The following is a 12,438-nucleotide window of genomic DNA, read 5'->3' as shown; positions in this document are numbered from 1 at the left end:
CTGCATAGAATTTAACCAGTGACCCTTCTTGCTTTTTGACCCCAAAAAAAAGTAGTGCTGCTCTAACTGATGTAAAAATGGGGTTATTTGACTTGAAAGCATAGTGTTGAGTATAATATCAATGATGTCCAGTCCAAATGACGAATCTCCTGCAAATGTCGAAGCTGTTGTAAGTGGTTCTTCTTCTGTAGTACCGGTATTCATTCTGTTTTCAAATCTATCATTTACGTAATTCTGAATATTTTGATGCAGTGAAGGTTATAAGAAGAACCTATATATACATATATATACACTCATAATTTTGTCAATATGTAAAATGTTAATTTACATAAGTATTCTGTTGAATATTTTTGGATAGTTACACTTGACATTAATGGTTAGGGTTTATACAGCATTGGCCTTGTAAGAAGATTTATTCTACTTTGTTCGTTTAACAATAATCATGGTTTGAGTTATGTCAAGAATGTATTGTCCATTCTTTTATGTTTCACATTATTTTATGGTTATTTTTATGAGCAACAGCATGTTGTTGCTATTAATATTTTAACAAAGAGGACGTATCTGTGTCATATTCCAGGGCTCCATGCTGGGAAAATGTAGGATGGCTGAAGATTTTCTTTGGTAGAGTCTATGCCTATAACTACATATTTTTAGGCTGCAATAATGAAGTAAACTGGTTACTTGATTCTTGCCATTTGGATGATGGAAGAAGCTTTAGTTGCTTCATGATTGTTTAGCAATGCTGTGTTATGAGCGAAGCATTTGTTTGTGTTAATATTTTGGAGTTTGTGCGGATTCTGGTTGTGGTAACTGTTTAATTAACTTATGGAGTTCTGGTTATGTTGCATTTCGTTTATAAATATTTGATTCTAACGTCATGTTGGTTTGTGTGTTGCAGAAGGAATGGAGAGATCGGAGAGATGATTTCAAGAGGAAGGTCGGTTGTTGCGTGAGAAAGTCACAAGAGATGTTGTGAAATATGATCTGCAGCCAAACGTTTTGTCAATTACTCTACTCAGGTGTGTCGGAGGATGTGTTAAATTGACCAAGCGTTGGCCCTTGTAGAATGATATTGATTTTCTTCCTCACTTAAATCTCTTTATTTGTTTTTGTTTTTTCTCTTTCTCAATGTCTTGTAATTATTAAAACATTTAACAGCTTTGTATTCAATTAGTATTTGCCTATTTGGTGACAAAATGTACTTGCCTGCTGCCTAAATTTCTCTGCTCCGGTAACACTCAGCTTGTTACATTAGTTTAAAATTTGAACTATATTCATTTTTGGTTCATGTTGAGTTTGTTCCATGTCTCTGGTGTGGGATTGGCATCGATCTGACATGACTCTCAGATGTTTAAGGCTTGTGCAACTGCAAATGGTGTTTTCCATTCCAAACGTATCACCACCTGCTGTCTTATAAATGATACTTGACAATCATTAAGTAGGTGATGAGCATATGTGGTTTTCCAGTTTATGTTATGAAGTTGTATGGCATTCACTTACAGTTCAACCTCTGCCCTTGCTAATGCATCGAGGCAACTATATTTCCCACAGGTTGCCTGTATTCTCTTATCTTGTTCTGTTTAGATATGGAGCTTCAACTACTAGTATCTGGCATTGTGCTAGCTATTCATGAGAAGTAACATGTCTCTTTTGTTCTCATCATGTCTGCTGGAGTTAGGGGGTTTCGAGTTGGTTAAGCAAATCCAGCAGTGTTGCTGGTAATGGGGAATGACATTGAATTGCTGGTAAGTAGTTTTGCTGATGAAGCATACTCCTTACAAAGCCAGTCTTGCTTTATAAAAGCACTTCGTCTGTAACTAAATATTGTGATCTAAAAGGCAGTCGTTTCAGTTTGCACTTTTTTTTTTCTCGATTCCGTTTCAGTTTGCACTTGTTCTTGTTGGCAGTACTGGGTTCGCAGATTGCACTTGGTAACAACCTTCCCAAAAAAGCACCAGGATAACCAAAAGTCAAAGCGAAGCGTGCGTTCCTCATTTGAGAGCTATCTAACGAAAGTCAAAAGCTCATCAGCTCAATCTCACAACAAGACGATCAAAGACCTCGTCTCTTTCTCTCATTCATACTCCTACCTCCATTTCCAGAGTCTCTCTTTGTATAGTCATACCAAACCCTTTCTCAACAACAACAATAAAAAAGTTATACCATACCCTCTTTCTTTTAGTATGTGAATATGGGAGGGTGACGAGTATCCTTCAGCTCCTCAATGGAAGTCTAATTGCTTGTTTGATGATGCTAAATATTAATGTCTGTAACTTTAAGAATTTGATTAGTCTAATTACTTGTTTGATGAGCTAAATACAGGATGATGAAGATAACTTAACTGAATATACTGAATATTGGTTGAGGTATTTGACAATCACACTGCTGGACATGGCAAAAAAATCAATTTTAGAAATCCTTTCAAAGTGTTTAGGGTCAGAACACTGGAAGTTGGTCAGGATGTGCCTCGTCACTGCAGAATGGTTGAGCCGAGCACTTTCTTCAATATCTACTGATACAAGGATCTACTTGAAATAAATAGGAAGTACAGTAGACAGAGGCTTGAGAGTTGAGACGCGTGTGGGGAACGAAAATTCTCTGTTCTATCCCTCAGAACAGCTGTGAAATCAAGAAGTTACCGAGACGACCCAAAATTACAGAACTGCCCTTCTGTCAACGGATCCGTTTGGCGTTCGCTACAACGCGTGTAGTCCAGATTTTGCCGTTTATAAAAACTTAAAACTAAGCATATGTTTGGCCATAATGATATTTTAACCAAAATCATCAAGTCCCAATAATATCGTTCTCTTCTCAATCCATTGCTTAGAGCAACTTTAACAAACTCTCTACTTAAACTCCTTAGCTATTTTAGAAAGAGTGTTTAGTTTTTTTAGATATTTTAGGAGCTCCAGCAGACTAGCCAAAACATGAGATGACACAGATAAGGCTAGCTATAATTTAATGCATTCCTTGTAAGATATTTTATGTGATATATAAATATATTTAAACTATTTAATTTTCTATTTGAAGAATAATGTTGATGTAATGCTAGCTAAAATAAAAAGCATTGATGCAGCTACATTTCTAAAATGGCTAGCCAAAATGACATTTTAGCTAATTTAATTAAAATTTAATTTAAAAATGGCTAGCATTGCAGCATTGCTAAAGATGCTTTTACAAACTGTGAACTTACAAATCTTTTGACATTAATCAGAATAAACAAACATCAAACTAACAGTCAGTCTAATTTAGAAATAAAAAATAGAAATAACTCAGGTTATGATTTTATTAATCAGAAAATTTAGTTACTTGTTCTCATTGCTTTAAATTATATGGGAGATTTTCATTTAAAATTTCACTTTTAATTGGATACGTCAGGATATTTCTGGAATAGAAAAATGAGTGGGATAAGTAAATTTTTTTTTTTTTTTAAAATTCAAAATGTAGGAAATGAGCAGAGCTGGTTAAGGATATCCACTGTTTATGGCATAGACAAATGCTAATGAAGGGGATCAGATCGATCGTTCTAATTACATTATATAAGCACATCATTTTAGTTGACTAATTACAACGTACAATCAATATATGCATTGTTAAGGGCTATATTCTCTGAAATCAGAATACATGACATTTATATATTATTCCATTCTCAAAAAAATGACATTAATATATTCAAATACCACAAAGTTTTCGGGTATACTACAGTGACACGGTGAGTTACGGTAGCAAAACCCATAGGGCATGCGTTTCCAGGGGATCGTAGGAATCAGCTAATTTTAGAAGAGTTTCTTAAGTGTAGCTTTGAGGTTTGAATACACAGCGAACCATCCCTGTTGTGTAGGGTGAGCATAGTCCCAAAAGAAGGCAGCAGCTGCACTCTTGCAAATGGTATAAGTTTCTTCCCCCGGTATGTCAGCCATCATGCCACAACCATATGGATAATCAGGTGTTACACCAGCACAACAGGGCTTTAGTCCGTCCTTAAACTTTGTAGTACCTGTCCAGGGATGAAATTATATACTTGATGCATGACTACACAATTATTCTGAATTAGTTGTAATCGAGACAAATGAGGGTCGTATTAGCGTAGCGATGTTTACCTTTGTGTTTCAATGCGGACATGAAAGAGGTATAAAGATCGAGAATGATGAAGGAAGAACTCTTGGCCTGGTTGTTCAACTTTGCCACAGCTTGCTTTAACAGGACGTTGTGAGACCTGGAAAGTGAGTTTCTGGTTTCATTGCACTTTTTGTAGGAGAATACAGCCGTACTTGTAGGGCGACATCCCATAGGTTCCAGGGCAGTCACGAGTATTTTCTTAACTCCCAAGTCATGGATACGTTTTAAACTAATGGTTATCTGATTTACTACTGAGGTGCTGAAGGATTTCCAACTCTGTAATTGATAGGCCTGAAAAGACAGAAATATTTCACTAATGAAACATATATAGGTGAATGTTTTGAGCCGTTTTTGTTTTAGCTAGTTCACTGCTCGAAAATCATATTTCAAGCAGCTACATCGGTCAACGTTATGTTATCTAGGTGCCGGAATCAAACATACATTGAAATACTATGATTATCAAAACAACTAATGTTTTCCAGTTTTCCTTTCAAAAAAAAAAATGTTTTCCAGTTTTGCTGACTCTTTCTATACAACTTAGTAATAATGTTTGAGTCTAGACTTGATCAATAAATAACTCGGACAGTTTACTAGAACCACTTGGCAAAATGGAACTCACCGGAGTATGGCCTTCCATACTGAAAATGTAAGACTCATAGTCATCACCGGAGACGGTAACGAGAGCCACAGAAGAGTGGAGGTCTGTGGTGTTGTATATAGAACTTGCTCCCTCGATAATCCGCTGAAAGTAGTCTATTTGGGTAGTCAAGTTGGGGTAATAGTATGAGATACTGGTCACACCCGTAGCTGCGTATGCGAAGTTCATCCCGTATTTCAAATAATCACCTGCAACTTTATTTTTTAATTTGTATGAGATCGGAGACTTCACTCCTATGAACTTGGCTGCAAAACAGACGTGCACAGGAAAAAATTATATTACACATGATTAAAGGACGCAAACATATGTGAATTACGTGCTTTAGTTTACATATTATATATATTAATGAATCCCAAAACATAACTGTTATATCCTTATTGTACGTTAACATATCAGACAATTCATATTAGATCAAAAAACTTGTGCAGTTACTGTGACAAACAAGAACAGTCATAAAGGACATTACCAATGAAATCAGTGAGGACACGACCGTCGGAGTATCGGCCGGTTGCTTTTCCGGGGAAGGTCTTTCCATAAGGATAATTCCAAGGGGTGTTCAAAAAATCATTGTCATTGTTGCCTGTGGCAGCAAAGGAGTCTCCAAAAACAAACAGCTTTGTCGGACGCCAGTCTTGCTGAGCAACAGCTGAAACTTTCTGCCGTGCCCCTCCTTCTCCTATTCAATACATCAACTTAAGAAAATGAGCAAAACCTAGCTTATTTAGGAATTATATATAAGAGAGGCATACTGCAGTGGTAGAGAATTTGAACCTGAAACGAAAAAAGAGACCAGACATAGAGGTAGGAATAGCCTTTGAGCAGACTTAGTTAGTTCCATGGTAATGATGAAAGAAAATGCTAAAACCTGTATAATGGTTCAGAAATGTCAGAATGAGATGGTATATATCATATACGATATTTCTTCTTGTCTTTCGGTGATCAGTGACGTGAAACTCTTGGTTGGCTTCGCTTCCACTTCAAACGTATAAATGAAAGCTAGGTCAACTTCCCAAGATCAAATCGTTACAAGTCGAGTACAGATTAAGATTGAGACTAACAAAAAGTGGAAGAGAGTGGCATGATTTTGACCCATAACGTACAGCATTGACAGGCAAGCGATGAGTTGTGAACGTAAGAGCATTGCACGAAACAGTATATTCTCATGAGTAGCATGGAGGTAGCAGACAAGCAGTTTAAGTAATCAAAGGATCAAATGGTACGATAAGATTTGGTGCTTGGTACGTACTCTCTGCGTTTTGATTGATTATGTGCACGTTCTCATCGTGACAGAGTCTGATCTCAACTTGGTTGGTTTTGAAAATGTGCCACTACCCCAAAGACGTGAATATTTTTTGGTGATTTGCCACATGATCTTAGCTAGGGTCTTAGTCGTTGGCTTTAGCCCTTCCCTTGAAACGTGTAGATCAATTTTCCAAGATCAATATTGAAATGGTCGACTGTAGCTTAATATTGAGACTAACCAAATAGTAGTGTTTTTGTTAATCTTATGTAAGGTCTATAGCAATTAAGTCGTAAGGGTATTTACGTGTTGTAATACATCATCAATACAAATATAATGTAGTCTCAAAGTTTTTCCTGTATTCCTTTTAGTTCTCTGCTACTTTTTAATAATCCATGGTTCCAATCATAATATCAAAGCCAGCGTCACGATCTGTGGTCTTGTCGCTTATGTGGGATCTAATCCCATGATAGGAACCATGGATTGAGCATTCTCATATTGAGGCTAGACCTGGGTAAGAGGTGTGCTTTTTCATATGGGATCCTTCCGGTTGGTACGTTTTCCTGCTCAAATTGGATTGGTTTTTATCTGTGCTGGGTGGAGCTTGCTGCGATCGTCAGTGGTGGTCACTTCCGTTTTCAACTGTAGTCCGCACAAATGGAGTAGAAGGGTGGCGGTCTTCCTTTGCAGGTAGTGGCAGGCTGGTAGCATTGAGAAGAATAAATGGCTGAAGAATAGGTTGCACAAAACTTTAAAGGAATTTTCACTACTTTTTGAAAGTTTTACAGCTTGGATATCATAATGTTTTACAAGTTCACTAAATTTAAGTGTGATCTAGCTCGTCCGCCAGAGTTGAGTTATCTCTGAGACTGACTAGAACATGCGATCACCCTTCTACATTTCAAATTTTTTTTTATCGACACAATTTCGATTGAAGTCACCTAATCCCATAGCTCTCACGATGCCATCAGTCGATCTTTTATATAATCAAGGACTCCATCCACGTTGACTGTCCAAGCAACTTCAACAGGAGAATAGCCTGTCCATGGATTGCTTGAATTCCAACTGTAACAGAGTGAAAATCAGTTCAAAGAAACAATTGCATAGAGTAGAATTTATTTCAAGAAAAGATTGTGCTCATACTTCTTTAGTCCTTGATCCATCAGTGTGTGCCCAACACAGATGCCCTGAGTTTCAACCCTCACCACCCCTTTCTTGTATGTGAAGAGATCAGGACGGACTACTGCTACAAAACTGACAGGGTCATGAAGAAAAATCCCTGAAATGAACACATGTCACAGATTCATCCAGATGTAAAAATCAAATATTAGAAGGATGATAACACTGACAGCGAGTTTAAGTTCATCACATAAACTAAATTACCATAAACACTATCAGATTTTACGTGCCAATCTCTGTAGAATTGACATGTGTCGGTTATGAATTGAACATGCTTTCCTTTTGATTGCCGCAGTTGAAGGAGGTCAGAATCTGAACCGTAATACAGTTATCAAGTCAGAAGGATACTACTAAACAATTCCTCAGCAAATGAAAAGATGAATTGGAAGGTGAAGTAAAATGTAAACTCAAGTCCCACCTGTAAACTTGACTTGGGTCGTAATATTTATTCCAACAACAGTAATGTTAGCCCCAGATGTAAACACAACATCTGCTGCTTCTGGGTCTCCATAAATCTGCAAGTCGGAGATCAGTGTCATCAGGTGCACTTTGTTTAGATGAATTCAAATCAAGTACGATTGAGTAGTTTCCTACTTTCAGTACTTTGTGACATACAACTAGAAGTCCAGAACTCAGGAACAAAATATCCAGCCATATTTATTTACTATGATGGAACATTTTAATTAGACCCTATACTATTTGTGCAATGATAATCTTGCTCCTCCAGGAGAGGAGCAAACAAGGATAGAAACAACCAACTGAAGTAATACAAGTACATGAGCGATAAGAAGGCTGGAGGGATAGAAACAAATTTCACAGTATGTTTTCTGACAAACAGCTTTTTAAATAAAACATGAGATCATTTGGCAAATTAAATTTACTGGTTGTTCAAACAATCAAACCCATTTAGGATCATCAGGGCAGAAACAGGTGACACTTACATTTGCTTCAGCAGCAGGATTTACATTTCCCAGTGCAAAGAAAGCACCGCCAAGTACAACCACCCTCTTTACCTTTTTTACAAAGGAAGAATCCCTTTTGATTGCCTGAGCAAGGAAACATCAATTCATCAGAGATGAACTTTGAGTGTAAATATTGAAGGAAAAAAGAAAAGGGTCCAAGGGCAAGTATTGTTACTTCAACTTACCAATGCCAAGTTTGTCAATGGGCCGAGGGCAAGTATTGATACTTCACCAGGATATTGTGACACAGTATCAACTAGAAATTCAGCAGCATTCTTCTCAATTTTCTTCGTTTCTGGAGGAGGTATAAATACATTCCCCAATCCATCAGAACCATGGATAAAGTCAGCAACACGTGGCCTTCCACCCTGTTTTCCAGAATTAAATATTGTTATGATAAACACAATTAGATTTTGTACTAGAGGCATGGGGACTAGGTAAAGGGTAACAGAACTATTAAAAGTGTGGTCAAATAATACAAAACTACGGTCCAAAGGTGCATCTCTACAAAGATTTTCAATATAAGCGTAAGTTCCCTAGGTTGATATCATATGTGACCAAACTCTGCTTACGAAATGACTAAGATGGGTAAAGTAAGGAGTACATACCTTCAGAGGCTCATGGCTTCCCTCCGCCACAGGCAAACCTGGCTGCCCTGCGATCTCACACTATCCTTTGCACATTGAGTAAACTAGTTTGATCAAGAACAAGCTCAAAATAAAAAATTAAAATTTTTTTTTTATCGAAACTCATTTCCAAGAATATGGTTTCATTACAACACGTACCAGAAGCAAGGCATTGCGAGTGGCATCTTCTGTGGTGACATTACCAAATATTGTTGTCAAGCCCAAAATTTCCAACTCCGGCGTTTGAAATGCCATTAGGATTGCCATAGTGTCATCTGGTGACCAGCAATTAAAAAAATGGTCATTACACCTCTTCACAGAAAAAGAAAAGAAAATTATTGCATGCTGGTGTAGCAAATATCCCTTGACCAAAGCATTTTCCAGTATCGTTAAGTCCAAATTCATAATCCAGTTAAATGTTATTTGATCCCTTCTATCTGGTAATTATACTTATTATTAGAAGGCAAGTAAATACATTGACAAGAACAGGAATGAACTTTCACCAACACCACCCTCACCCACCCCATCTCTTTTTCTGATAATTTTTGTTGCCCTTTTCAATAGTAGGAGATGTTCTTGCAATACAGCAGCAGGAGTACTCTGATTTCATTAGTTCCCCATAATCTTTGAAAACAGAATGAACATAAACAAGAAGTTGACTCCTAAAAGCATCAGAAAGCAACAAGGAAAGAGCAGAATTTTCTCGGGTGAGACCACTAAAACGCGAGCATTATCCCAATTCCATTACATTTACTCTTCATTACCAAAACATCACTCATACTCAAGCACACAACCAAGTCAAAAGATCATTTCCCTTCATTCTCATCAATTCCTTGTTGCAAACCAAACTAATCAAAACAGGGTCAAAAAGTCAAGACCGCCATAAAAGAATGACATAAAACCAAATAATTCCACAATAAAAATCAAATTCCACATACATCATCAAATTAAGATTCTCACGCTAACACCATAGTGCCAAACCCGTAATCACTATTAAATATCATAAAACGAAGAATAATGCCAGAAGAAAAAAAAAAAAAAAAAAAAAAAAAAACAGCCTAACGAAAGATGGAAGCTTAGCACACCATATACCAATTGAGCCGATTTCAACCAACCAAGTTCCTCACTTTCCACAACTCAAACTTGCTAAAATATCAAACCCTTTCTTTCTTTCTTTTCTTTTCCCACATTTTTTTTCTCAGCAAACAAACAGATGATTAGGAAAATAATATTCAGAATAGTAATAATTAAACGAAACCGGACTACTTACCGATTCCAGGGTCAGTATCGATAATAAGCTTGTCACGCTTGAGATTACACCCCAAAACGCCGTCGCTTCGACCCTCGATAGCCACCGCGGTGTCGGAATTCGTCATCAAGGTCCCCATGAGCTCTCTCTCCTTGGATTAAACAGATAGACAGAGAAAGAGGACTCCCGCTCGAGATTGTATGTATATATAATGTGTATGTATATGCGCGTGTGTATTATTGTATCATACACATCAACATATACATACACACAGAAAGAGAGGAGCAATGGAAATTGGGGTTTCGATGGAGACGAAGATGGCGATGCGAAACTGAGCTGACGCTTATCCCTGATTTATATATATTTTCATATTTGGGTATGTTTTGGTTTGGTTAGGTGCCCGAAGATCAAGTAGGGGGCTTCTGCTTATGATCCAATCAGAGACCGACAGGTGGCGTGTTTTTTCGATGGATCTGAATCTTGTCCTCTCAGTGTTTTTTGTTTGGAATTAATTCACAAAAAATTCCCGTAATATTCCGAAATTCGGGTAATATTCTTGTATGGATAAGGATATGGTGAAAAATGAGAGGCTCGATGATGCCTAGAATACGTTTTGTGATCGAGCGATCTCGTCGATTGGAATGGACATACCGTCTTATAAATTTCATTTTCTGCATGTGTTTTTTTTTCGATGAATTTAAATGTAAAATTAAAGCAAGGAGCCATTAGGCATTTCAAATTTACAATGTCAAAGAGAAGGGTACGGACGCTTTGGCCTAAACCCTATTCCTATCATACAACATCACTAGTGTTGTGACCAATATCAGCTAACATATCGACAATGAAGTTAGCTTTTTTGAAAACATGATTAAAAGATATATGAGTAAAATTGGTTGACAAAGACTTAATATCCTAAATTAGCTTGCGTAGCCTCCATGGAGGTTGAGTAGCTCTGTTAACCACATCAATGGCTAGTTTGGAATCTCCATCCACCTTAAAATTTGAATAACCATTGTTCAAAGTAATAGTCAGACAGTCTCTTAATGCATGAGCCTTCGCAAGTTTAAGCAGATTTTGATGCAACTGCAGCTAAGGGCCTCCTATTGCTATCTCTAAAAACGAAGCCACCAGTTGCTGAACCATTCCTCATTGATCCATCAAAATTGACTTTGATGAACGTATCTCTATATATGTTTGATACTCTTGATTTCCATAAATGTGAATTAGAAGGAAATCACAAGTAAACGGTATATTGATATTAATGAACGCAGGGTATGGCATACCGATGTTATTTCTAAACTAGTTTTGGGTGTGTTTTAAGAAACACAATTAATATAACAAAACTGAGCTTAAGGAACTTGTTGATTCGTCGGTGAGTCGTTACTTGGTTAATTTAGGATTTTAACTAATAACTTTAAAGTTATAGGTTCAAACCTCATTGACATATATAGGGTGCGTGAGTTATTAATAAATTTAAAAAAAAAAAAAACTTGTTGATCCGTTATGATTGGTCATATTAAGTGTCTACATGATTTAAAAAAAGAAAAAGAAATTATTGACACACACCATTAAGAATTGTAGGTGTCAAGCCCAATACCATTTGGTCTCTCCCTTTTAGTAAGTGGGAGGTTGTGAGTTTAACTCACGTAATTGTATTATTTGAATTATTTACCTAATCAAAATGAAAATAAAAAAAAAGAATTAGAAGTGTCAAAATCATGAAGATCGAATCAATCCAATCACATGGTACAACTTCCAGCCAATTTTGGGGACAAGTTTGGAATCTTCATTAAGCACAATACATGACAAAATTGGTATAACCAACTTTTACTAGTTTTTCAATGACACCCAAAAATGTAATGAACATTAGATGGCAGCCCCATCTCATGACAGAGTCAAAATCAATTTTGATGGCTCAGTTCGAAGTAACTCTGCAGCTGGAGATTTCATTATTAGAATTGAAACCGGCAAATCTCTTGTTGCAGCCTCTTTCAACTCCGGCACCACCACTGTTCCGGTTGCTGAAGCTCTAGCTCTGCTCAATAGCCTCGTGTATGCTAAGGAGCAAGGCTTCTCCAAGATTGAAGTCGAGGGCAACTCTAAGTTGGTGATTGACGCTGTGAATGGAGTCTTGACCCCTCCGTGGAAGTTACTCAAACTAATTCATGATATCAAATTTTTGAGTAATTCCTCTGAGTTTGTATGCTTTCAGCATGTGTTTAGGGAAACAAATTTTGTGGCTAATGTTTTAGCCAATCTTGGACATATGTTGAGTAACTTACACTGCTGGGAGGAGTGTATTCCCTCGGAAACGTCTTCTGTTCTTGCCTTTGACATTGTAAACCTTGGGTGCATTGGAGGCACCTCCATCTAATATATTCTTTTCTTTTATACCAAAAAAAAAA

At 37.0% G+C, this 12,438-nt stretch overlaps 3 protein-coding genes and 1 pseudogene across 3 annotated transcripts; 2 read left to right on the top strand and 2 right to left on the bottom strand.

Annotated features, from left to right (window-relative positions):
- The window catches only part of LOC101315366, a 2,415-nt pseudogene extending 1,439 nt beyond the window's left edge, over window positions 1-976 (top strand).
- Window positions 977-3,776: 2,800 nt separating this feature from the next.
- On the bottom strand, window positions 3,777-5,650 carry LOC101315075 (GDSL esterase/lipase At5g03610-like). The gene is made up of 5 exons (XM_004305302.1): window positions 5,549-5,650; window positions 5,244-5,453; window positions 4,739-5,022; window positions 4,101-4,410; window positions 3,777-3,997 (listed from the first exon to the last, which is right to left on the bottom strand). The coding sequence occupies exons 1-5, from the start codon at window positions 5,613-5,615 to the stop codon at window positions 3,777-3,779; spliced, it is 1,092 nt and encodes a 363-aa protein (XP_004305350.1). The 5' UTR covers window positions 5,616-5,650.
- Window positions 5,651-6,759: 1,109 nt separating this feature from the next.
- On the bottom strand, window positions 6,760-10,413 carry LOC101298336 (uridine nucleosidase 1-like). Its single transcript, XM_004302955.1, has 9 exons — window positions 10,055-10,413; window positions 8,944-9,059; window positions 8,767-8,826; window positions 8,344-8,526; window positions 8,138-8,242; window positions 7,615-7,711; window positions 7,401-7,508; window positions 7,161-7,296; window positions 6,760-7,082 (listed from the first exon to the last, which is right to left on the bottom strand). Exons 1-9 carry the CDS (start codon window positions 10,170-10,172, stop codon window positions 6,974-6,976), a joined length of 1,032 nt encoding a protein of 343 aa, XP_004303003.1. The 5' UTR covers window positions 10,173-10,413; the 3' UTR covers window positions 6,760-6,973.
- Window positions 10,414-11,903: 1,490 nt separating this feature from the next.
- On the top strand, window positions 11,904-12,407 carry LOC101314779. Its single transcript, XM_004305301.1, has one exon. The coding sequence runs from the start codon at window positions 11,904-11,906 to the stop codon at window positions 12,405-12,407; it is 504 nt and encodes a 167-aa protein (XP_004305349.1).
- Window positions 12,408-12,438: the final 31 nt, after the last annotated feature.

This window comes from Fragaria vesca, linkage group LG6 (genome assembly GCF_000184155.1).
Source record: "Fragaria vesca subsp. vesca linkage group LG6, FraVesHawaii_1.0, whole genome shotgun sequence".
In the NCBI taxonomy this organism is placed as follows: domain Eukaryota; kingdom Viridiplantae; phylum Streptophyta; class Magnoliopsida; order Rosales; family Rosaceae; genus Fragaria; species Fragaria vesca.
This window is presented reverse-complemented; position numbering and strand designations above follow the sequence as displayed.

Excerpts from the sequence above, each read along its gene's own strand:
- LOC101314779 (XM_004305301.1), top strand. The coding sequence starts at position 11,904 with ATGGCAGCCCCATCTCATGACAGAGTCAAAATCAATTTTGATGGCTCA.
- LOC101315075 (XM_004305302.1), bottom strand. The coding sequence starts at position 5,615 with ATGGAACTAACTAAGTCTGCTCAAAGGCTATTCCTACCTCTATGTCTG. Across the intron at positions 5,454-5,548 it reads GGTCTCTTTTTTCGTTTCAG|GAGAAGGAGGGGCACGGCAG; the intron begins GTTCAAATTCTC and ends TGTATTGAATAG. Across the intron at positions 4,411-4,738 it reads GTATGGAAGGCCATACTCCG|GCCTATCAATTACAGAGTTG; the intron begins GTGAGTTCCATT and ends CTGTCTTTTCAG.
- LOC101298336 (XM_004302955.1), bottom strand. The coding sequence starts at position 10,172 with ATGGGGACCTTGATGACGAATTCCGACACCGCGGTGGCTATCGAGGGT. Across the intron at positions 9,060-10,054 it reads CGATACTGACCCTGGAATCG|ATGACACTATGGCAATCCTA; the intron begins GTAAGTAGTCCG and ends GCTGGTCACCAG. Across the intron at positions 8,243-8,343 it reads CATTGACAAACTTGGCATTG|GCAATCAAAAGGGATTCTTC; the intron begins GTAAGTTGAAGT and ends TTCCTTGCTCAG.